This window comes from Periplaneta americana, chromosome 16 (genome assembly GCF_040183065.1).
Source record: "Periplaneta americana isolate PAMFEO1 chromosome 16, P.americana_PAMFEO1_priV1, whole genome shotgun sequence".
NCBI lineage: Eukaryota > Metazoa > Arthropoda > Insecta > Blattodea > Blattidae > Periplaneta > Periplaneta americana.
The window spans coordinates 16,391,388-16,417,810 of NC_091132.1; the positions used below are offsets into that span (position 1 = coordinate 16,391,388).

Sequence of the window (26,423 nt, forward strand, 5' to 3'; positions counted from 1 at the left end):
TCTACATATATACAAATTTCTTGACAAAATAATGCATAACCTATACCAAGTTAATGCATGATAATATCCAGTGCTCTGACTTCTATAATTTCTTAAAGTCATGTACACCATGAAACATATTCCAGTGTTAAAACTTACTTCATCATTAATTTACAACTTGTCACATAACCCTAAGAAAACTGGCTCTTGTCCCTTTGCCGGCGGTATATGTCATACTCTGAAGCAGCGGTTTTCAAACTGTGGGTTGCTGCTTCCTCGGACATCTGGAATTTTGTCAGGAACGACATCGAAGATTTATTTTTTGGCAGTATTACAAGCTACGCTCTAGTTAATGTGTTTTATAATTTCAGATTGTTTTTCCAACATACTTTAAGCTTTCAGTGGTTCGTGGATAGCATACGAGGTTCCCAATCAAACGGTCTATGGTTAGATTCTCTCCTGTCTTATACTTGTGTTCTTACGTCACCATGCTGACAACACAGTCAAGGAGACACCTACTGCTAGTGTAAATATATAAAGTGAACCTTAAGTAATGTCTTTAATTTCAGCGGGTTATTCTTTGAGATATTTCAAATAAAAATGTAATGAAATTTTGCTCGTTTTTGCTTCCTTTTCGAGATAAAAATTGTTTTCTTATGAAACATTTCATAGATTTTATAGCGTGTTTTGGGAAAGGCATTTATTTATTTCCGAATATGCTCGGTCAATTTAAGAGAGCAGTGTATTATGATAATAATCAATGATTGAAAGAATTTTAGGTTTGTTCTTTAAATGTACAGAAATTTGATCTGAACAAATGTAACAAATGTTACATTGTATGTGTATCTAATGCCTACCCACTTCACTTGCGTGATTCGGTTTCCGCATACTGCGGATAGATGGCAGGACTGTGACCCATTTTCAAGTTGCACACAATTTCGGCGGGGCACGTTATGCATGATGTTTATCTGTGAAGAGTTATGTCGTGTACTAAGATGGGTGTATGTTAAGTGTTCGTGTAGTGTAGGGAATGGGTGAGGATGATTATGATGGCGAGAAAGGGAGAAGGGAAAACCTGGTGCCGGCACGTAGCCTACTCCTGTAGAATACCACCAAGGAAGCCGCCAAGCTTTACGTTCCCATCCGACGGATGAATCACTATAAAAAGTGACTTATGCTTTCTCTTCAGATGCATTGCGGAGAGATTTAGGATTTAACCCAGCCATATTTGTGCACAATTTAGTGATTAGAAGTTGTGTACCACCATCTCTCCTAGTCCCGAAGTAGAAATTTTACATGAACATTTCTGACCCCGCCGGGAATCGAACCCGGGTCGACTAGTCTGGAGGCAGACACGCTACCATACAGCTAACTCAGCGGACAATGTTACATTTGTTGGGATCAAATTTCTGTACATTTAAAGGATAAAACTAAAATTCTTTCATTCATTATCATTATCATAATACACTGTCATCTTAAATTAAATTGGGAATTAAATCAGTGGCTTTCCCAAAACACGCTGTGAAATGTTTCATACAAAACAACGGTTTTTTTCTCGAAGAGAAAGAAAAAACAAGGAAAATTGTAGTAAACTTTTTTATTTGAAATATTTCAAAGAATAACCTTCTGAAATTAATGACATTAATTTCGGTTCACCCTATATAGCGTATTGATTTGTAACTCGATGTAAAAGTAAGAGGTGATTCGGAAAATGACAGAGTCCTTATGAATTTAAATATGAAGACAAAATATTATCGTACTTTTTTTTTTGTAAAAAACACATAAGTAAATATGAAACATTACGTTTTATTGTAGAACTCTTCTGTAAACAGGAGTTACGGAAATTTGTGTTAGAGATCAAGGAAGCCAAAGACCCAAAAAAGTTTGAAAATCACTGCTTTAAAATGTATTATTACATCAAGTAACGCCGTATGTTTCTGATCTACTAAATGGCACATTAATACTACATTGAAGTTCAGTATGACAAAATATATGGTGTACACACTTCAGAGCTTAAATATATACATTACATATGACAAAAAAAAACTTTTATATTACTCCTAATTCTGACGAGAGTGGAATGTTTTGAGTATGGAGATGATGTAATCGTTTTATTTGAAACATCCTGAACTCTAACATGGATTTAAATTATAAATTAAATGTCCTTATATAAAGAGTATATTAATATACAAACTCGATTTTTTTTAACATTCTGTAAAATAGTTTTTATATATTACAAACCACTGTGGTCAGGAATCAATGTGCCGAATAACAATGCATGTTAGTCTTGTATTCGGTTAGAAATACTCCTATCATAAATAGCATTATGTTATAAAGTAGTGAATGGTCGGACTTGTCTCAGTATATGCAATTTTACTAAAGATTTTTATATTAATTTTCTTTCATATAAACTTATGTCACTGCTTCAACTTGAGTTATTGACAAAGGTATACATTTCACTACTCATTCTACGATCAGTGTTGCCTACTTTCTTATATATTAGGATGTAATATACCTGTAATCAGCTAACCATTAAAATGACTAGAATCTCTCACTGACTAAATCAAGTAATGCAAAATTGCTACACTAGAAACTATGCCCAATACCTTTACAGATTCGTTGTTTATGAAACTCTTCGCTTTTTCGATAAAAGAAAGGTCAAATAAATACACAAATAACGACAGATATATGAGTGCTAGCTTAAAGCGTGTTTAAGTTATTTATTCTAAGGACTAGAATAGAGCATTTGCTGCTTTGGGTAACTACATTCAAGTAGGTTTCTGTAAAAAACTATGTGGTGTAGATTATATACGCTTTTATGGCTATTTTTTAATTTAAAATTTATAGGAAAATTAATGTAAAAAGTTTGTCTTTTTTTTTTAATTGTTTGCTCATTCTGTAAATTTCCCCGCCTCAAGAATGAAAACTTCCAATATAAAATATATCTACAAATGGTATCTTACGGAAAATGCGTACTTGTTTGAAAAATATCGAATTTTCACTTCTTTTAAAAAATGTGTACGTATTTTTGTTTACAACCATTTATCGTATTCAAATCGTAAGAATCACAAAGGTCCGAACTGCTTGAGCTAAAAAATGTATTTGAAGTGGGTGGATGAGTCCAATGAATTAACACACAGTTCGCCTCGAAGAGGAGACGCTCAGGTAGGAGCAGGTACATTTCGATACCATTTCGTAATGCCACGTTATGTATTTTCAAAACAAAGGATCGAATTGATGTGTGGAAAATGTTAACATGCCAGTTGTCCACTTCTAATATGCACGTCTCTCAGAATGATTGCAAGTTCTGTGTTGTTGCTATAGTAACGGTAATTTCTCTGCGCAAATGTTTCATTTGACTTTATTGTCTTTAGTTTAGTATGAAATATAATTTAGTAAGTATTGGATCAATTGAATAAAAATAAGTGAACTCTTTTACTTGCAGAAATTTCAGTGATTGCTTGGTGACAGTTGAATAAGACTTAACTAACAATTTGCAGTTTAGAATTTATGCTACTAAATACTGATGTTATTTCTTTTTTAATTCGGTGAATACTTATTCTTCCAGTGAACACTTCAAATGTATTGAATGCAGTTCAGGAGTAATTTGTCTATTCCAGTAATCGCTTACACACTTTTAAGTTTCCTAAAAAGTTGACTTCAATGTTTGTTGTTAGGTTGTAAAGAAAATGACAACTTTTCTACCTATAGGTAAGGGGGGGGGGAGTGCAAAAAACAGAAGAGATATCAGTCTCAGTAATTCAGATAAATTTCTAAGATCTGAAAGAGAAGTATATTTTACCTGATACCGATGAAAAAAGAGCTCGAGAATTAAGCAAAAATATTTTTGTTGACTATTTCACTTCTTTAAGCTGTAGCCTATATTTTCATACCCCAAATGAATTTAGTTGAATTCTGATTACAAGTATGTTTAAGAAAATTAATTAAGGAAGAAGAGCTGGCAAAATTATTTTTTCATTAAAGAATTATTTTTTACAAATTTCTGTTTACAAATCTAGTAACTTTTGTTCTAAAGTTGGCTCCCTGAAGTTACTAGATGAATGTAGCGGAGAAGAATTTTAATAGGTATGTGTTACATAAATATTCATTTTACTTTCAAATTCATTTTTCCGTAAGTTTATTTTTCTTCATTCATCACCAACATTTTAATGCCAAATATTATTAAATCTTGATGAAAATTTTACTGCAAGTATTTATGAGATAGCTGCATGTTTCTATGCATTAATTTGGACGAAATGCTGCTTGTTTATTTTATTAATATTTCTTTCGTGAGTTACAGGAAAAAAAAATTCAAAATATTGAGTTTTTTAAAAAATGAATAAATGAGATATTTCATGAAATGAATGCATAGAAATGCTTCCCTATGTCTTCTGAATGTAACCAAAAAATGGAACCTTAAAAATTCAGATCTTCTACTCGAAAGTTGAATTTGAAAATATTTCTAAAAGAAAAATAAAAAAAAAAGCAAAACCCAAAATGTAGATTATGTTAGTCCTTTAAATAGTAAACATGCTCTCGAAAATTTGGTGGAAAAAAGGGTTAGGAAAAAAGTTGTCATTTTTAGTGGAGTGTCTGTTTAATTTCTAAATCTTTTTTTACTTTCTAGAGCAAGGCCATCTGTAAGATATCAGGTCTAAATATGTGTTCATTTGTTTATTCAGTAAACACTTAAAATTTTCGAGATATTACATTTTGTTAAGAGTCAACTTCTATTGGATTGAAAATCAGTGATTGCTTTTACTGATCAATAATAACTTCCACAAGATTTTACTGATATTTATTCAACTGATCCATTGTCTACCTGATACCAAAACGTTAATTTCACTTTAACTTCCAACGAGTGACGCACACTTTGCGAAAATGAGACACTGCCATGTTCAATAATTTATTCAATATTTGTTGTCTTTATTTTTAAGTCCATAAAAAATTTGACTTGCATTCCAAATGTGCATAATAATTTTATTTTAATGTTAATTCCACAGCGTATGTTAACTTTAGAGTTGTGCCTTTAATTTCCAGAAATAAAATCGAAAGCTTTGTGCAGTCTGACTTTTTAAAAGCAGCAAACTTGCAAGGAATGTGTAGCTGTACTTTGGTGCATTAAATGATAGCATTCACACGTGTACATTGGTGTGCTCGTGTACGTATGTATAAATATGAACATAGGGTATCGACTATATATGTATTCCTAATATATTTAACATTAGATAAATATCTTCTCTGTTGTTTTCATATCTAGGCTTTGTTTTTTTTTTGTTATAAAACGTGAAATCTAGAAAGATCAGACGTGTGTAAGGGATCAGACCCCTGCGTCACATGAATTCTCCCAGGGCTTTGGGATTCACGTCACTCATAAATATATGATAAAGTACCTGTACAAAAGACCAGCCGTTGTAAAATCCTTGTGGATAAACCGGCTTTTAGAAACAGAATTTTTAAACAGTGCGTGGACGTAGTATTTATACTATATATATTCTTTTTTTAACATGAATATCCGATGCTTAGAGGCGCGGGTGAGGGCGTCATGAGATGCGTCGTAGGGGAAGATGGGGACATGGATGGGCACGCCGCCATGACGGGCGACGACGCCTCGTCAGGTCCGGGGATGCCGGTGGCGCCATCCTTGAAGCACGCGGACTCGAGGTGCTTGTTGAGGTAGGACTTGAGAGCGAAGGACTTGTGGCAGCGCGTGCACGTGAAGTTCTTGTCCGCGGAGTGCGTCTGCATGTGCGCGCGCAGGTTGGAGCGGTCCGCGAACGCCTTGCCGCAGTGTGCGCAGCCGAAGGGCTTCTCGCCGGTGTGGGAGCGGAGGTGTCCCTGCAGCAGCCAGGGCCGCGAGAACAGCTTCCCGCACACGCCGCACGCGTGCGACAGCTTGTGAGTCAGCAGATGCATCGCGAGCGCCGGCATGCTGACGTAGGCCTTCCCGCACGTGATACACTTCTTGGCGGACTGCGAGTCTAGACTCCGGTGCGTCTGCTTGTGCCGCGATAGGTTCGAGGATGTGGCGTACTGCTTCCCGCACTCGGTGCACGTGTAGCGCGGACGGTTCTCCGTCTGCGGCGCCGTAGAGATCCCCGGCAACGCTGTCACTCCGGGAGAGCTCAGAGACTTCCTCTTAGAGCGTCCGTCACTCACAAAGAATGCCTCGTATGTGTACGCCACCGTCTTGCCGGCGGGCTGGCCGCCCAGCCTGAACACCGCGTGCTTGTGCTCCTCCTGGCTCGGCTCCTGCAGCGCGGGCTGGACGGGGTTACTGGCAGTCGTCGACGCGCTCAGGTCCAGGATGGCGTGCGCCGCGGTGAGGTCCTCCTCCGCCGGTCGTCGAACTTGCGCGGGCTCCAGCGCCTTGGCGGGTCTGTCGTCCAGCGAGTAGGGTCGATAGATATCCTTCTTCTTGGGCGGCAGCGATAAGGCGGCTCCAGTGCTGGTGAAGCACATCGCTAGGGACTTCTTGCTCCTCGGAGGCGGCGGCGGAGGCGGACTCGGGATGTGGGAGACTGGGGAGGAGGGAGGCAGAGGCAGTGGCAGTGGCTCGCCCCACGCCCGGCCCACCTCCACGTGGTGGTGGTGCTGCTGCGCCTCTGCTGCGGTCTGCAGCGTCGCGTACGAGGGCTGCGGAGAATGAGGGTAGGCCAGGCGCTCATCGTGTTCTCTCTCCACTCTGGGCAGGTAGGCTGTGAAGTGCAGGGAGGACAGGTCCTGGACGTAACCTGCAACGAGAGACCAGTCACGGGCTTCACAAAATTTACATTTTATGGTATGAGTAGTCAAGTACACATTGCAACACTTTTTCATAGAAGTTCATAGCTTTGAAAAATGTTAACGTGGAATGTTTTTCTGCGCACCATTCGGCAAAAGTTACAACATTGCCCCATAACCTCCTGAGTCCTGAGAGTATAGTAGACTATACCATACTTCATACTTCTTGCTGTCCACGCCTGTGGAGTAACGGTCAGTGCGTCTGGCCGCGAAACCCGGTGGCCCCGGTTCGAATCCCGGTCGGGGCAAGTTACCTGTTTGAGAATTTTTCTGGAGTTTTCCTTCAACCCAATACGAGCAAATGCTGGGTAACTTTCGGTGCTGGACCCTGGACTCATTTCACCGGTATTATCACTTTCATTTCATTCAGACCCTAAATAACCTGAGATGTTGATACAGCGTCGTAAAATAACCCAATAAAATACTTCTTGCTTAAAAAAGTCCCTTGTGCAAACGCTTGCATTGCCCTTTTTTTACAATGCCGACATTTTACTGACTGACCAACAACGCCAACAAAACGAAACTTGAACGTGCTCATAATTTGTGTGTGCGATTTGTGAGCAATGTTCGCAAATGTGATCATATTACCCCATCCCTAGAAGCAATAGGTTGGCTTAAACTAGATAAAAAAAAAACAAATTTACATTCAATTCTCCTTCTCTTCGAAATATTGAACTCTCCTATTCTTTCGTACCTGTCGTCTCGCTTCACTTACGTTTCTTCCCACCATAATCTGAACACACGCTCTCGCCATGAAACAATACTAACAATAACATCCCATCGCACTTCCTCATACTCATCCTCTTTCACAATAGCCCTGCCAAGACTCTAGAATTCACTACCTGCTAGCATCAGAGACTGCCGAAATAAAATTGAATTCAAACGCAAACTTACTAGGCACTTGGTCAGTAATTGAGACTCGTTCAGACATGGCTTATAATTTAAATTTGCAACATCTCCCATTAGGGCATGCTATAAGCATAGAAAAAGGGAATGATGATGTGGAGCTCCTTGGGAAGCAATTTGACGAGGAATGGCTGCAGGATGATTTCTTTTCATGGTACATGGAATGTCTTTTCAATAAGTATGAATGCATTATTGGTATAGAAAGACTATGTGACTGTAGAGAACTTGATACAGATTTGTGTGTGTATAAATTATGAAGATAAAGTATGAGATTAAATCATATATTGTTACATTAATGACTAATGACTATTTATCTGTACTGCCTATTGTAAAATTTATATTTTTAATTATTTACAATAATGTAACGAATTTCACTTTTATTGTGTATCTTGTAAAAGATAATGAAGACCGGAAAGCCCTAGATACATGTTGAATGAATAGTTCAATAAAATTATGAATAGTTGAGACAAACTTGTATTCCATAAATTAGAAATGTTTATTTTTAACCAAAAATGAACATATCCAAACTATTTCTAATCAATGCTGAACAAGTCCACCTCTGTCAACCAAAACTGAACAAGTCCTACAGATTTTTCAAACAGAATATGATTTACAATATTAATTTGTAGGTGAATCCTCAGTGTCTTCGCAAAATATTACATTCATAGTGTCAATGTCAAGGTCGATTTCAGTTTTTTTCACTTCTTGAAAAATTAGCATTAATGGACTTGTCTAGTTTGGACCCAAGCTACACCAAGTAAAGAAGCTTTTCTCTGAAACCTCTGCAACTTTTTAATACTAATTTGATTTTGCATAATGTCCACATCTGTGGAATAACGGTCAGCGCGTCTGGCCGCGAAACCAGGTGGCCCGGGTTCGATTCCCGGTCGGGGCGAGTTACCTGGTTGAGGTTTTCCCTCAACCCAATACGAGCAAATGCTGGGTAACTTTCGGTGCTGGACCCCGGACTCATTTCACCGGCATTATCACCTTTATCTCATTCAGACGCTAAATAACCTAAGATGTTGATAAAGCGTCGTAAAATAACCTACTAAAAAAAAGATTTTGCATAATAACTTTAATTTTGATGTATCTTCCAGATTTCTTACTGACATGATTATTGTTTTCGCTGCATAGTTTGAAATGCGAAAGCAACAAATTAGATAATATGTTAATAATAATTTTCTTTTACATTGAAATTTCCAATTTCTTAATATCCTATACGTATATTTAACTGTAGGATAGTATTTCTGCCTTTTTTTTTTCCCCCCATTTCAAATTTCACTTTATATTCTTACGGCTGTCTATATCTTGCACATATGAATTGGTTTCAAACATAGACACATTTTTTAATGTCTCTGGGGTCTACTTATTTTTATAAAATGTTTCCATTATCAATTTTTAAATCATTGAATTGTGTCAGTAATGTAGAATTTATTATGAATGTAAAGCTAAATTTAAATAAAATTAATGTCACAAACATATTTTATTTTATTTGTAAGAAAAGTTACCTTTAACATGTACTCCTGATATCTGAGCTTCTTTGGAAACACCCTGTAACTCATAAAACGCAGTGTGCGTGCATTCCTCCAAGTTCATATATTTCTTCCTTAGGTATACTCACTGCCGTCAATATGATTTCGCTTCCTGTGTGGAGATGGGCTTCCCATCTTGTGTCTTCGCTTGTTTGCCGAGAGCTTTCACTCCCCCCCCCCCGAACTCCCGTTCATAACAGGAGGTTGCAGTAGATTTCTATAGTTCCAGTAATACTCCTACATAACGCTGTATTCTCCTGAAGTCCACAGAAAATCAATTCTTTTCATAAGAAGTGCCTATTGGGATATGAGTTTCTTCTGCAAAAAAAGGCGGAAATTGTCGTCTGGTGCAAAATAGCCAGCGCAATACTTCTATTAATATAATATTATACTGTCTGATAAAAATAAGGAATATATAGGCCTTTATTTATTTCATAATTTACTTTATTCTATGCGCAGTATGTAGATATTTATAAAGTTGTTAGAATTTTTATCATCATCATTAGGGGCCATACTTTGCTCCAGAAGGCTACAAGATTAAGTATTAGCTAATGGAGTATTTAAGTGGACGACGCACCTGCACCTAGCAAGCGAAGTTCATGACTGACAGCTCACGCGACTCTTGTTTCGTAAAGTAGGACAGAACAAAACTTGAACCACTTTAACATTCACACTAATAATTTCTAATTTCATGAAACTGATTTCACGAAAGTAATTACGTAGGAAGTTTTTACATGGAGACCCTTGTGTATACTGTAGTTTCATGACAGCTTTTGTCTTTTCTTCAGTGCTATTCATTTAAATATTTTAAATGCTAGAGTAGTAGCATACATGTTACTACTGATCTTAAAAATGAGGATAGAAAGAAAAAAGTCTGAACTATGGCACGAATAAAGAAAAAATCACATTTAGGATGTTCTGCAGCCTTATTGAAAAAGACACTTGTAGAAGATCCCAAAAGTTATCATAATCATTTAAGAATGACTTTGTAGCAGTTCAATTTTTTTTTGTAAAGTTTGAGTCATTTAAATCCCACAAACTTGTATGCACTTCATATAAATAAAAAAACTTAAAGGCAAGGGCGTAGCTCAACCGGCTAAAGGCTAATTCACAATAAACCGGGAACGGAAACGAGAACGAGAACGGAAATAATGTTAAAATATGTATATTTAAATGTGAGTATTCACAATTAACTATTGTGAATGCTCACATTTAAATACATTTATTTTAACATTATTTCCGTTCTCGTTCTTGTTGTCGTTTCCGTTCCGGTTTATTGTGAACCAGCCTTAAGGCGTTTGTCTTCCGATCTGGAGTTGCACTCGGGCGCTATTCGATCCCCGCTTGGGCCGATTACCTGGTTGGGTTTTTCCCGAGGTTTTCCCCAACCATAAGGCGAATGTTAGGTAATCAATGGCGAATCCTCGGTCTCATCTCGCCAAATACCATCTATTACCAATCCCATCGACGCTAAATAACCTCGTAGTTGATACAGCGTCTTTAAATAACCAAGTAAAAAAAAAAAGAAAAAGAAACTTAATAATTTCTTTACTTCCGTACTTTATATTGTAAAGCAATGCACAGATCAGAACGTATTTAACCTCTAAATGTCTCGAAACTACAAGTTTCGTGTCACGAAAAGTTGAAAACAGCTAAAACTTTTTAGTGTCGTAACTCTGTGTCACAAGTCACAACTACATTTCACTCACGCGCATTCAAATAACCAGTTCCGAAACTTAGTTGCGAAACCTAGTGTCGTCGTGAAAACTAGCCTTAAGAATTATGCAAGTGTAGTTTTTCAGGTAAGGCTTCCTGTGAACCAGACTTGAATAATTTACTGTAGGTACAGTAGTGGCAAAAAACCGGACCGACCCTTGTAGCTGATTTCAGAGCCTTGTTCACTCCAGAGCACGATAGACAGGAACTAAGACTGCCTGGGAAGGAATTTTTTTTTCTTTTTTTCCCCAATACTTTTCGATAGCTGGTAAAATTCATGCTCTGGGAATAATAAGTTAATTAAGTCGTAAAATATCGCTGCAATCGAAAAGTATTGGGAATAAATTTGAATAAGGAACAAAAAAAAGTTTCCTTCCCAGGCAGGATTCGAACCACGAAAGTCTTAGTTACCAGTCTATCGTCCTCTGGAATGAACAAGGATCCGAAATCAGCTACAAGAGTCGGTCCGGTTTTTTTTTGTCACTACTGTACATTGACAGAAAACCACAATTCTAAGTCACACAGAGTTTGTGTGCACTCGATGTGGGTCTCTGGCGTCTCGTCAGCCCACTCGAGTTGTCTGGATATAAAGGGAAAAATTGGGACGGTGTCGGATGGAGTTCCAGGGTAACTCAGTTGGTGGAGAGCTGGTACGTTCAACTAGAGGTCCCGGGCTCGATACTCAGCCCCGGAATAATTTTTCCCTTGAAATTATACTAGCATTAAGACGTCGGAGAAAATGAAACAAAGTAATCGGTGGAAACGAGACTACAACCCACATCCGAGAGTATCATAGGATCATGAATTCAGCTAGATATCCCTCAGTTAAGGGGAGAGGATGGCATTTTTTTTTTAACTTTTTTCCTATTTGGTGTAAAATATTAATTTTTTGTATGTAGAGAGCTCATGGCTGTGGCACCTCAACCAAATAAAAATATTTTGAAAAAAAAAAAAAAATTATTTGGGGGCCCAAATTTGAAAAAAAATATACCCAATGCAGGATTGTACTAAAACCGATATATCTAAACCGTTTTTAAAGATAGATTCAAACAGTTTTTTGCAATGTATTTGCAAAAGCATGTTCCATAAACTGTTTGTAACAGAATTTTGATATTGGTCCCTACGTTTGTAAAATAAACAATTAAAATTTAATGACAATTTTCTGATTTCCTTTCTTGCAAACCGACGTATTTTTAAAATGAAATCAATTAACAAAATTTTGTTACAGAGAAAAGTTTCCTAATAGTCTAAGGAATGTGTGTTCTAAATTTCATGCATGTATCTTTAATAGTTCAGAAATTATATCCATTTTTGTCTGGCAATGTAGCAAAAAAAAAAAAAATGAAGTTACTGGAAACCGATAAAAGCGGGAGTGTGATTTAAAAATCCATAGCGCAGGAAATTTAAAAATGACGTCTCAACATCCGATAAGGGCACAAATACCCACAAAATGTTATGCAATGCATTCCACACATATCAAAGGGTATTTTAAAGGCAAAAAAATGTTTTGAAAATTTAATTTACCGGAAACAACAATAAAAGTGGGCAAGTGATTTAAAAATCCATAACGCAGGAAGTTTAAAAATGGCGACTCAACATCCGATAAGGGCACAAATACCCACAAAATGTTATGCTATGCATTCCACACATCTCAAAGGGTATTTTAAAGGCAAAAAAATGTTTTGAAAATTTAATATACCGGAAACAACAATAAAAGTGGGCAAGTGATTTAAAAATCCATAACGCAGGAAGTTTAAAAATGGCGACTCAGCATCCGATAAGGGCACAAATACCCACAAAATGTTATGCTATGCATTCCACACATATTACAGAGTGTTTTAAAGATTTTTTTTTTTTAAATTTACTCATTTTTTACCAAAAATTACCATCCTCTCCCCTCAAACAAGGGGTAAACCTACCGTGAAATATGCGCAGTGTTGCCAATTAGTGACTTGAGTGTACGGGGGCAAACTTTGAATGTCCTGCATAAAATAAGAGAACCGGATTTTGTACTTGAAACTTTTAACGTAAAATACGATAAATCAAGTCATTGTTAATGCAGAGTCTGAATTAGAACTCACTTGAAATCCGGCGAGAGGCTGCAGGGAGCATGCGAGTGCTGTTTGCAGAATGTGTAGGAACTTGAGAACAAAGTTGTAATTATAAAGAAGCGCGGCGGGGGATGACTTCATTTGAGAAGTCCGCGAGATTAAGCAGGGAGCCGTGCTTCTTGTAAGTGAGCTAATTCAGGCGTAAGATATTAAAACTTTATCCATTGCACTGCGAGAATATGCTCACTTTAAAATGAAATACAGTTCTCTCTCTCTCAAGGAATGTTAAATCTCCTGAATTCGTATTTTAATTCTTAAACCTGTTTTAGAATTCTAGAAGGAAATGCATTACAATTTCTTTCTCTTTTAAGCAACTTTCTGCAGAAGTACACAGCCTGAAATTATGTCTCTCTTATATAGTGTGGAATACAGAGCGGAAACCCTTTCAAAAATAGTAAACATAGATTTCCTAGAAATAATTATTTTACATAATAGTATATTATGAAACAAGTTCATAATGTACGAGTCAATTTTTAGAGAACAAGTAATAAAGAAATAACATCAGATTTGTAATGATAAGTAGTTTGATATCATGATCTGTGAAGAAAGAGGTTGCTATGACAACAAAGATATCTATACCAATAATAAATCTGTAGCCGAAATTTTTCTGGTAATTTTCGATCTTCCAAAAATAATTGGTCCTAACATATATAATTAATCACCCTGAAACCGAAAATCGCTTTTTTCAAATTTTTGTTTGTATGTCTGTCTGTCTGTCTGTATGTTTGTTACCTTTTCACGCGATAATGGCTGAACGGATTTCGATGAAAATTGGAATAAAAAATTAAGTTCGTTGTAACTTAGATTTTAGGCTATATGGCATTCAAAATACATTATTTAAAAGGGGGGTTATAAGGGGGCCTGAATTAAATAAATCGAAATATCTCGCTTATTATTGATTTTTTGAAAAATGTTACATAACAAAAGTTTCTTTAAAAATAATTTCCGATAAGTTGTATTCCTTGAAAAATTTTGATAGGACTGATATTTAATGAGATAAATGAGTTTTAAAATTAAAATAACTGCCATCTAAGGCCGTGTAATGAATTAAAAAACAAATGACTTCGTCTATAAGGGGCCTTGGACAGCAACAATCGGAAGCTATGAAAGATAGCCTACAGAGAATGTTTCTGTGTTTGTATGAAGTAATATCGGAAGCTAAATTAACCGATTTGTATAATTAATTATTATTTCACCATTGGAAAGTGTAGTTTCTTTAGATGGACATAATGCTATAATGTTATTACAGTAACTTCTGATATAATATAATATAATATAATATAATATAATATAATATAATATAATATAATATAATATAATATAATATAATATAATATAATATAATTTAAGTTATTTGAAGGGTTCAGAACCATAGTGGGCCAAGCGCCATTTACTGAATACGTAGAAAACAAGGTTTAAAATTAAGTTATTACCATAATTCAATGGAAACCTATAACAAGTAAAATGAAATATACACATTAAATGTAAATGATGTCAATCTTCATAAAACTATGGTTGCATGTAATAAAAATTAAGAAACATGTTAAAGGAATTGTCATTACACCAAATGAGTGTCTCTGGACCAAAATGATCGCATTTTAATTATTTGGATGCAATTTAAATTAAGTAACATATTAAACGATTTATCCTTCTATCAAACACGAATGTTCCCTAGATCAAATGTCCTATTTTAATTATGTAATTACTTTATATTTGTTTCTAACGGGTGCAGCGGAGCGCACGGGTACGGCTAGTATTAAATAATATTATATCATGACAAATCGCTTCATAATGTTAACTTTGCGGCACAAGTTATGTCATTATAATAGAATTCTTGAGGTTTTAGTTGGCATGGTAATATTTTACGTCTCTGGTAAAGTAATGTGGGATTTAATGAACGATTTTCACTAACGATAAAGCCTGTTTATAATGCTGGAGTGCATAAATACATGTTTCTTTTGAATGTATTTCGAAATTCACATTTTATAAACGCCTTTGCATTGGAGTTGTAAGTTCCAACAAATAATTTTGCATAATGTTTCTCCAACGTTTACGGTTTAAGAGTATTTTAATAATTAAATAATTGACGGGCTCAATGGAAAAGGGACCATAAAAACTAAATTTTATATCAGCATTTATTTCACTGAGATTCTCTCTCTTCAAGTGAAGAAGAACCATTTATAAATTCTTACCATGTCCGGTAGACATATGGCACAAGACTAGAAGTTCAATAAAAGATTTGGCAAGATCTGTCGGATTATCGAAGAAATTAAAAATCAACAGGAATGTAACATGGACCACTTTTCCACTGGGCCCTTCCATTATTAATAATTCCGAGCCGTGGCATTGTTGTCCAAGGGATCCTGCCTAGGACTCGCGTTACGTAATGCGCTCTGGTTCGAGTCCTCATGGCGGAAGAAATTTTCTCATGAAATTTCGACCAGTACATGGGACCGGTACCCACCCAGCATCGTGATTCACTATGGGGAGCTACGATAGGTAGCGAAATCCGATTACGAAAGCCAGCTGTAACGGCTGGGGGATTATCGTGCTAATCAAACGATATATTCATTCTGGTTGGATGATCGTACACCTCTGCTCCGACATGTGGACATGAGGCCAGTAACCGGCTGGTCGGTCTGGGCCCTTAAAAGGCTGTAGCGCCACGAATTAAAAGTATGCGATAGCTTTTGATTTGAAGCATACTGAAAGTAGTCGAAAATTCTTAATTGGTTAATTAATTGTTAAACTTATCATTATATCTGACACACTATTACAACAAAGAAGTGTTTTTTTTACATAAAAAAGAACTGTTTAATGAAGAACGTTAAAATGTATTCAGAACTGTTTCAGTCAAGAATTTAAAAATGTAATCAGAACTGTTTCAGTCAAGAATTTTAAAATGTAATCAAAACTGTTTCAATCAGGAATGTTAAAATGTAACCAGAATTGTTTCAATCAAGAATTTTGAAATGTAATCAGAATTGTTTCAATCAGGAGTGTTAAAATGTAATCAGAACTGTTTCAATCAAGAATTTAAAAATGTAATCAGAACTGTTTCAGTCAATAAATTTAAAATGTAATCAGAACTGTTTCAATCAAAGATTTTGAAATGTAATCAGAACTGTTTCAATCAAGAATGTTAAAATGTAATCAGAACTGTTTAAATGAAGAATGTTAAAATATAATCGGAACTGTTTTAATCAGGATTTTTCAAATGTAATCAAAACTTGTTTCAATCAGGAATGTTAAAATGTAATTAGAACTGTTTCAATCAGGAGTGTTAAAATGTAATCAGAACTGCTTCAAACAAGAATTTTTAAATGTAATCAGAACTGTTTCAATCAAGAATATTAAAATGCAATCAGAACTGTTTCAATCAAAAATATTAAAATGTAATCAGAACTGTTTCAATCAAAAATATTAAAATGTAATCAGAACTGTTTCAGTCAATAATTTTGAAATGTAATCAGAACTGTTTTAATCAACAATGTTAAAATGTACTCAGTTCTATTTCAATCAAGAATGTTAAAATGTAATCAGAACTGTTTTAATCAACAATGTTAAAATGTACTCAGTTCTATTTCAATCAAGAATGTTAAAATGTAATCAGAACTGTTCAATCAAGAATATTAAAATGTAATCAGAACTGCTTCAAACAAGAATTTTTAAATGTAATCAGAACTGTTTGAATCAAGAATATTAAAATGTAATCAGAACTGTTTCAATCAAAAATATTAAAATGTAATCAGAACTGTTTCAATCAAAAATATTAAAATGTAATCAGAACTGTTTCAGTCAATAATTTTGAAATGTAATCAGAACTGTTTTAATCAACAATGTTAAAATGTACTCAGTTCTGTTTCAATCAAGAATGTTAAAATGTAATCAGAACTGTTTTTTTAAGTAGCTATTGAAGTCGGTGAACTTTTTTCGTACAAGGGCATTGAAAATCGTCTATGTACATACATCTGAGTAAACAAAAGGCATATAAATATAACTTCACGTTACATTTTAATGCGTGGTTTAACGACATTTATAAAGTTAGCTATTATTTGGAGAAGTTATTCTATTTCGTTGCAGTTCTCGTTTGTTACGACCGCATGAACTTTGTCTGTGTGTTAAAGTAATTTAATAACAAAAGAACCAAACACACGTAGCCTACATATAACTGAAAGTTACGACAATGTTGCACCTGGTTATGCGATTAAAGTTGCACTGAATTCTTTTAGTGTAGATAAAAGTTGGGGCGACACACCTAGAAGAAGTAAGACGGTCACACTTCGACGGGCCATGAACAATGCATAATGACTAATTTTTTAATATTGAAAAGACGCCTGTGGGTATTTCCTTATAACAATTTTATAGGCAAGTTTGCTTTTAATAACAGGTCCAAGTTTCATATCCTGGAACTTTTAATTCATTCTATAATTCAGATCCGTCTGTAGAGAGTTATCTCTGGCAATAAAAAATTAAATTCCTCGTCACATGAATTACCAACGACGAAGTAACAGCCCCCAACAATTTATATAATTAGTATCCGGAAACTGAAGGATTAATAATTTGCAATTCGTATCAATCATTCAGGAGATGATTGATTGTTAGTTAGATTCCCAACTTAATTGTACAGACTGCTTGATACAGTTAGCATATTGTAAATTTTATGCTGATTACGTAACACGGTGTTCATTCTAAACTATAATTCATGTGGTGGACTTCTTTCCACGTGTATGGTAATGGCTAAAATTCCGAACAAAATGAGATACGTTTCACAAATATTTTAAATTATGTATCTAATTACTTTATTTTTTCTGTATATTAATGTTAATGCGTAGATCAGTGTTGCTTAACAGGCCACTATTATTTGAAATACTTACTTACTTACTGGCTTTTAAGGAACCCGGAGGTTCATTGCCGCCCTCACATAAGCCCGCCATCGGTCCCTACCCTGTGCAAGATTAATCCAGTCTATCATCATATCCCACCTCCCTCAAATCCATTTTAATATTATCTTCCCATCTACGTCTCGGCCTCCCCAAAGGTATTTTTCCCCTCCGGCCTCCCAACTAACACTCTATATGCATTTCTGGATTCGCCCATACGTGCTACATGTCCTTCTCATCTCAAACGTCTGGATTTAATGTTCCTAATTACGTCAAGTGAAGAATACAATGCGTGCAGTTCTGTGTTGTGTAACTTACTCCATTCTCCTGTAACTTCATCCCTCTTAGCCTCAAATAATTTCCTAAGAACCTTATTCTCAAACACCCTTATTGTCTGTTCCTCTCTCAAAGTGAGAGTCCAAGTTTCACAACCTTGCAGAACAACTGGTAAAATAACTGTTTTATAAATTCTGACTTTCAGATTTTTTGACAGCAGACTAGATGACAAAAGCTTCTCAACTGAATAATAACAGGCATTTCCCATATTTATTCTGCGTTTAATTTCCTCCCGAGTGTCATTTATATTTGTTACTGTTGCTCCAAGATATTCTATTTCTCCACCTCTTCGAAAGATAAATCTCCAGTTTTTATATTTCAATTTCGTACAATATTCTCGTCACAAGACGTAATCATATAGACCTACTTTGTCTTTTCGGGATTTACTTCCAAACCTATCGCTTTACTTGCATCAAGTAAAATTTCTGTGTTTTCCCTAATCGTTTGTGGATTTTCTCCTAACATATTCATGTCATCCGCATAGACAGTGTTACTGGTTTTAACAGGAGTATTATCTCCATGCACAGCCATAGGTTCACTCACACACTTCACTCACTTGTAGGAAGAATTACCTCCCTCCATGAAAATCTCGTATTCCACATCACCTAGATTTAAACAATCAAGATGGTATCTAAGGCCACAAGGCCCTGCGCACTATAAAATCAATGCACTCCTGCGCTATTTCTAACAACAAAGAGGCATATTTATCTTTCTCATTAAAACTTCTGTTCCTGATTTCTCTCTGGTTCGTACTAGTCTAAATTTATTGCAAATTTTGACAACAATAAAAGCAATGTTTCACATCAGTCTAGCAGCCAATGTTCATTTTTTATTCATTCACGTACTATTGCATAACTTGTGAAATCCAAAAATGCTTGGTTAACGATCCAATAACTAACTAGTTGACCGTTAAATTTCTTTTATGCTCGACCATGCCGAAATGTAGTAATTATACACCTGGTAGCAGTCCTTTAATGCATGTCATTAAAATACACCTATTCGTTAAAGTTCAGGTTTTCGATTATTCTCGGATATGCAATCGAAAGACAACTAGCGAAACGTCACGCAGGCTGGAAATCCAATACTGTCGCAGAAGGTTATGTTCTGTTACTATAATAATTAGCGTTAATTGTAAGTAATATTCAAATAAATTCAATTTGTCATCTCGTTTTTCAATGTCGATTTCAATTTCAAGGTTATATCAAGTTTAACGTTTATCTTACTCTCGAATTTATATCAAGGTCGTCGACATTCGTTGCCCGGAAAAAATCAATACATTCGCGTCTGCGCACATCTCACAATTTACGAGATTGCACAAGGTAAGTTCGCTCCCCAGTCACATAAGAGTAACATGAATACTTATGAATAATTTCAAGTTAGAAATATGGTCGAGCATAAAAAGTCGTATGAAACTTGCCTATAATGATAATGAAGACGCTCGTATGAAAATTATGAAACTCGCTCGCGCTCGCTTCATAAACATCCTCGCGTCTTAATTACTATCATTATAGGCTCGCTGCATAATGTACTATTCTGCAATCCGAAAATCCACTAAATTTAAAGGTCCACTAACTAATGGAGGAATACATTATTTTATAGGTCTGTTTTCTTGCAACCCAGCATAAATCTGTAATATTCTTTTACCTTTAAAACTAAAAAATAATTGTATTTTACAAACGACTTCAAATTAGTGTAATTCTGAAAATATTGAGATGATGACATATGTTTATATGACCTTCTTTTTTGCTTAGAACGTCTTCGGAAATAAGCTCCATAAGGGACGGTAAATCCTCGTGAAACGCCCTGCATATGTTGAATATAACACGCTCTTTCATATTCCGGTATATCACTTTAACCGTTTTTCGATTTTAAGACAAAATGAGTTGCAGCCACAGAGAAACATAAGACATGTGAAGTGTAGGACTAATTCTAGAGGCCCTTATTCCACTTGGATACACTTCCACATTGTGCAGCAAGACAAGTTGGATTGTGGGAGTTCCTTGGTTGCCTTTGATTTGCCTTCACTCCCCAGAGTCCAGTCTGCAAACATTCTAGATCCGCCAAGAAGGAGCCAAGAATAGAACTATCTCGCTTTCTGCCAGAAAGGCGCGGAGAGCGGGGGAGAAGGGCGAGTATTTACTCAGAAAACTCACCCTCTCTTTCATCTAACCCCATCCCAAAACTCCTATAACTTAGCTTGAGTTGCCTGTTCCTTTATTCTGGAGTCCCTTTTTATCCACGTTTCTTATTCTATACTCCAGACAAATAGTTGGGGAGTGGGAGGGGAAGTCCCGCGTGGGAAATTCTTTTCGTCTAGCTTTCTTGCATACACGTGCGTTCGCGTTCTAAATATTTCCTAGAAGTCTTAAGTTTAGTGTTCTCGTCTGTATTTCAATATGGTATAATAATAATAATAATAATAATAATAATAATAATAATAATAATATAATAATAATAATATATTTTATTTTACCTGGCAGAGTTAACGTCTTAAAGCCTTCTCTTCCACTAAACCAGATCTATAATTAATACAAATGCATAAGTAATAATAATAAATAATAGTCTAATAATAATAATAATAATAATAATAATAATAATTTATTTTATTTTACCTGGCAGAGTTAAGGTCTTACAGCCTTCTCTTCCACTCATCCAGATCTACAATTAATACAAATGTGTAAATATAATAATAAATAATACTTACTTACTGGCTTTTAAGGAACCCGGAGGTTCATTTTGTTGTAATATTTTGAGTCGTTTCGTTGAGTCAAATTTTATATCAAGGAGAACATTTTATAGAAAATAAAGTGTAATACTTTGAGTTATTTCGTTGAGTCAAATTTTATATGAGGAAGGACATTTTGTAGAAAATAAAGTGTAATATTTTGAGTAGTTTCGTTGAGTCAAATTTTATGTCAGGGAGGACATTTTGTAGAGAATGAAGTGTACTATTTTGAGTCGTTTCGTTAAGTCAAATTTTATATCATGGAGGACATTTTGTAGAGAATAAAGTGTAATATTTTGAGTAGTTTCGTTGAGTCAAATTTTACATCAGGGAGGACATTTTGTAGAGAATGAAGTGTACTATTTTGAGTCGTTTCGTTGAGTCAGATTTTATATGAGGAAGGATATTTTGTAGAGAATAAAGTGTAATATTTTGAGTAGTTTCGTTGAGTCAAATTTTACATCAGGGAGGACATTTTGTAGAGAATGAAGTGTACTATTTTGAGTCGTTTCGTTGAGTCAGATTTTATATGAGGAAGGATATTTTGTAGAAAATAAAGTGTAATATTTTGAGTCGTTTCGTTGAGTCAAATTTTATATCAGAGAGGACATTTTGTAGAGAATAAAGTGTACTATTTTGAGTCGTTTCGTTAAGTCAAATTTTATATCATGGAGGACATTTTGTAGAGAATAAAGTGTAATATTTTGAGTCGTTTCGTTGAATCAAATTTTACATCAGGGAGGGCATTTTGTAGAGAATAAAGTGTAATATTTTGAGTCGTTTCGTTAAGTCAAATTTTATATCAGAGAGGACATTTTGTAGAGAATAAAGTGTAATATTTTGAGTAGTTTCGTTGAGTCAAATTTTACATCAGGGAGGACATTTTGTAGAGAATGAAGTGTACTATTTTGAGTCGTTTCGTTGAGTCAGATTTTATATGAGGAAGGACATTTTGTAGAAAATAAAGTGTAATATTTTGAGTTGTTTCGTTGAGTCAGATTTTATATGAGGAAGGACATTTTGTAGAAAATAAAGTGTAATATTTTGAGTCGTTTCGTTGAGTCAGATTTTATATGAAGAAGGACATTTTGTAGAAAATAAAGTGTAATATTTTGAGTCGTTTCGTTGAGTCAAATTTTATATCAGAGAGGACATTTTGTAGAGAATGAAGTGTAATATTTTGAGTAGTTTCGTTGAGTCAAATTTTACATCAGGGAGGACATTTTGTAGAGAATGAAGTGTACTATTTTGAGTTGTTTCGTTGAGTAAGATTTTATATGAGGAAGGACATTTTGTAGAAAATAAAGTGTAATATTTTGAGTCGTTTCGTTGAGTCAGATTTTATATGAGGAAGGACATTTTGTAGAAAATAAAGTGTAATATTTTGAGTCGTTTCGTTGAGTCAAATTTTATATCAGAGAGGACATTTTGTAGAGAATAAAGTGTAATATTTTGAGTCGTTCCCTATGTTGATTAATTGAATATGAAACCATGGATTTAAAACATATAAAGGCGACGATTTCTTATTTTCAACTTAAGACTCTGACGCTGAATGTATCCTGTTTGTTTACTTATATTCATGAAGGTCAGACATACAACACTGCATAGTACAAGACAACGCTCTACTACTGCACTTCGTTGCGAAAGTCTGATGTAGCCTAGTGTGATCAAACACCCTTTTAAAATCAGCCAGCAGCCCAACGAAGGTTTATATATGAACATATTTCATGCTGGTAGTAATGGATTTCGTATTAGCTTTAGATCGATAAGGAATTATCCTAATCTACAGAAGTGAGATTTCTCTTATAACATGAGCTTGTTATGCAGCACGCTTAACAAGACGTGAGCGCTGGCTTACATCCATTCTATGTTTTCAATTCATTTAACGCAACATCACATTAGAGCTCCCCGAATGTCTCTCTAAAAAGTAGTTCTCTAGCTCTCTGGTCTTGAATGTAATCAGCACATCTGGAGCTAGTTGCAGAATATAGGAGGGCCCAGAACCTCCGGGTGGGCGGCCCGTCTAATGAAAACCCCTGCCGTTTAATTAGTCCAAGGCAACCCAAACAATCGAGATTAAGTCTAGCAGGCTGGAGAGGTTGTAAATTAGAGGGGACGAGTAAAATGTAAATGACTGGCATAACTAGACTCACTCCCCTTCGGAGGGGGGAATACATTCGGTATTGTAAGAGGTCTGCACCACGCGCCAACCAAACGAGTTTCCAACTTCAGTTATAGATCTGGGCGTGTTATTGTCACTAATTAAAATTATCTTCACCAAATAAGGGATGTACAGCGAATACAGTGGCGCCGATATTGCGCCCGTCTTGACGAATTCCGTTCGTTATCAGCTATGTGTTGGTTTTATTCCACAGCAAGATTGTAAGCTTCTATTGATTTTTCATTTCTACATCACAAAGTGAAAAGATATCTATCTTTACAAGCTGTCCGGTATTTCATATTTCTATGAATATCTAAATAACTTTTAAATCAAAACTAAAAATACTGATATTGTTGTGAAATTTGCACCAGATATTTGTTATCTAAATAACATGTTGATACGGTTGCGTAAATTCCATCATTGTTTATTGTTAAAATATTTATAATATTGCGAAACTTTCGTCTTTGATTATTATCCAAAATAAAATGTTGGTACTATTTTGAAACTTCTGTTATTGATTATTATTGAAAGTAAAATGCTGGTACTGTTGTAAAACTTCTGTCATCAATTATTGTTAGTTAACAGAAATAAAATTTTGATACGATTGGAAATCATTTGTAACTGATTATTATACAAAATAAAATGTTGATACTATTTTAAAACTTCTGTTATTGATTATTATTGAAACTGAAATGCTGGTACTGCTGTAAAACTTCTTCCATCAATAATTATTTATTACCAAAAATAAGATTTTGGTACGATTGGGAATCATTTTCATTGATTATTACCCAAAATAAAATGTTGGTACTATTTTGAAACTTCTGTTATTTATTATTGAAACTGAAATGCTGGTACTGTTGTAAAACGTCTTCCATAAATTATTATTAGTTACCAAAAATAAAATTTTCGTACGATTGGGAATCATTTGTCATTTATTGTCGAAAATAAAATGTTGGTACTATTTTGAAACTTCTGTTATTAATCATTATTCAAACAAAAATACTGGTATTGTTGTAAAACATCTGCCATCACTTATTATTTGTTACTAAAAATAAAATTTTTTGGTACGATTTGGAATCATTTTTCTTTGATTATTATCCAAAATAAATGTTGGTAATATTTTGAAACTTATGTTATAGATTATTATTCAAACTAAAATGCTGATACTGTTGTAAAACTTCTATCATCAATTACTATTAGTTACTAAAAATAAAATTTTGGGACGATTGGGCATCATTTGTCATTCGTTATTATCCAAAGTAAAATGTTGGTAGGCCTACTACTGTGAAATTTCTATTCATAATTCTCCAAAATTAAATGTTGTTTCGATTGTAAAGTTTTTGTCGTTGGTTATTATCCCAAATAAAATATCGGTACGATTGTGAAACTTCCGCTATCGATTATTATCTCAGAATGTTGGTACGATTGTGAAAATTCCATCAATGATTATTTTCCAAAATAAAATTTTATACGATGTCGTCACTGATTATAATCAAAATGATATGTTAATATTATTGTGAAATTTCTGTTATTGGTACAACTGTAAAACTTCCATTTCTTATTCAGAATAGAATGTTCGTATAATTGTGACACTTCCGTCATTGATTATTATGCAAAATGGAATACTGTGTTAATATTATGACAGTAAAACTCACGATATTTATTATCCAAAATAGAATGTAGATAAGATTGTAAAACTTCCACAATTGGTTATTAACTTATTTCCAAGTATAAACTACTGTTTAGTGATTATACTTACGTTAGTTGTTTATTTATTATTCGAAATAAAATATTAGTACGACCGAGGAACTTCCATCATTGATTATTGTCCGAAATAAAGTATTGGTGCGATAGGGAAAATTCCGTTATTTTTTTGTCTCTTAAAACAAAATTAAAATACGCCTACTGGATTTAATTTTGAAGTTTTTCGTTATTTATGCCTTTGATTTGTTGTCCAGATTTGAAATATTTGTACGATCGCCAAGGTTCAGTCAGCTATTTAATTATTATTGCAAAGAAATGTATTGTTGGGGTTGTAAAACTTCTGTCGTTTATTATTATTTTTGTAACTTAGTAAATTATTATAATTATGAAGATTTTTGGTAATTTATTTGTTCTAAAAAAGGAAAAATAATAATTATTTTTGTTATGGTAAATTATTATAATTGTGAAGATTTTTGGTAATTCATTTGTTCTAAAAAAGTAAAAATAACTTACTATTTTTGTTACAGTAAATTATTGTTATAATTATGCAGATTTTTTGGTAATTTATTTGTTTATTTTTTTTATTGGGTTATTTTACGACGCTGTATCAACATCTAGGTTATTTAGCGTCTGAATGAAATGAAGGTGATAATGCCGGTGAAATGAGTCCGGGGTCCAGCACCGAAAGTTACCCAGCATTTGCTCGTATTGGGTTGAGGGAAAACCCCGGAAAAAACCTCAACCAGGTAACTTGCCCCGACCGGGAATCGAACCCGGGCCATCTGGTAATTTATTTGTTCTAAAAATGAAAAGTAACTATTATTATTTTTTTTGTTATAGTAAATTATTGTTATAATTATGAATTTTTTGGGAATTTATTTGTTCTAAAAAGGGAAAAATAACTATTATTATTGTTTGTTATAGTAAATTATTGTTATAATTATGAAGATTTTTGGTAATTTATTTGTTCTAAAAAAGGAAAAATAATAATTATTTTTGTTATGGTAAATTAATATAATTGTGAAGATTTTGGTAATTCATTTGTTCTAAAAAAGTAAAAATAACTTACTATTTTTGTTACAGTAAATTATTGTTATAATTATGAAGATTTTTTGGTAATTTATGTGTTTATTTTTTTATTGGGTTATTTTACGACGCTGTATCAACATCTAGGTTATTTAGCGTCTGAATGAAATGAAGGTGATAATGCCGGTGAAATGAGTCCGGGGTCCAGCACCGAAAGTTACCCAGCATTTGCTCGTATTGGGTTGAGGGAAAACCCCGGAAAAAACCTCAACCAGGTAACTTGCCCCGACCGGGAATCGAACCCGGGCCATCTGGTAATTTATTTGTTCTAAAAATGAAAAGTAACTATTATTATTTTTTTTTGTTATAGTAAATTATTGTTATAATTATGAATTTTTTGGGGAATTTATTTGTTCTAAAAAGGGAAAAATAACTATTATTATTTTTTGTTATAGTAAATTATTGTTATAATTATGAAGATTTTTGGTAATTTATTTGTTCTAAAAAAAATGAAAAATAACATCTGATATTTATACAGGAGTGAAATATTGGTACAGT

General features: G+C 34.4%; 1 protein-coding gene across 1 annotated transcript in view; it reads right to left on the bottom strand.

Moving 5' to 3' along the window:
• Positions 1-5,093: 5,093 nt before the first annotated feature.
• The window catches only part of LOC138691576 (transcriptional repressor scratch 1-like), a 50,829-nt gene continuing 29,499 nt past the window's right edge, over positions 5,094-26,423 (bottom strand). Inside the window, exon 2 of the mRNA XM_069813677.1 lies at positions 5,094-6,713. Within this exon, the coding sequence (XP_069669778.1) occupies positions 5,482-6,441 (960 nt within the window). The 5' untranslated portion in view covers positions 6,442-6,713 and the 3' untranslated portion in view covers positions 5,094-5,481. The remainder of the gene's footprint in view (positions 6,714-26,423) is intronic.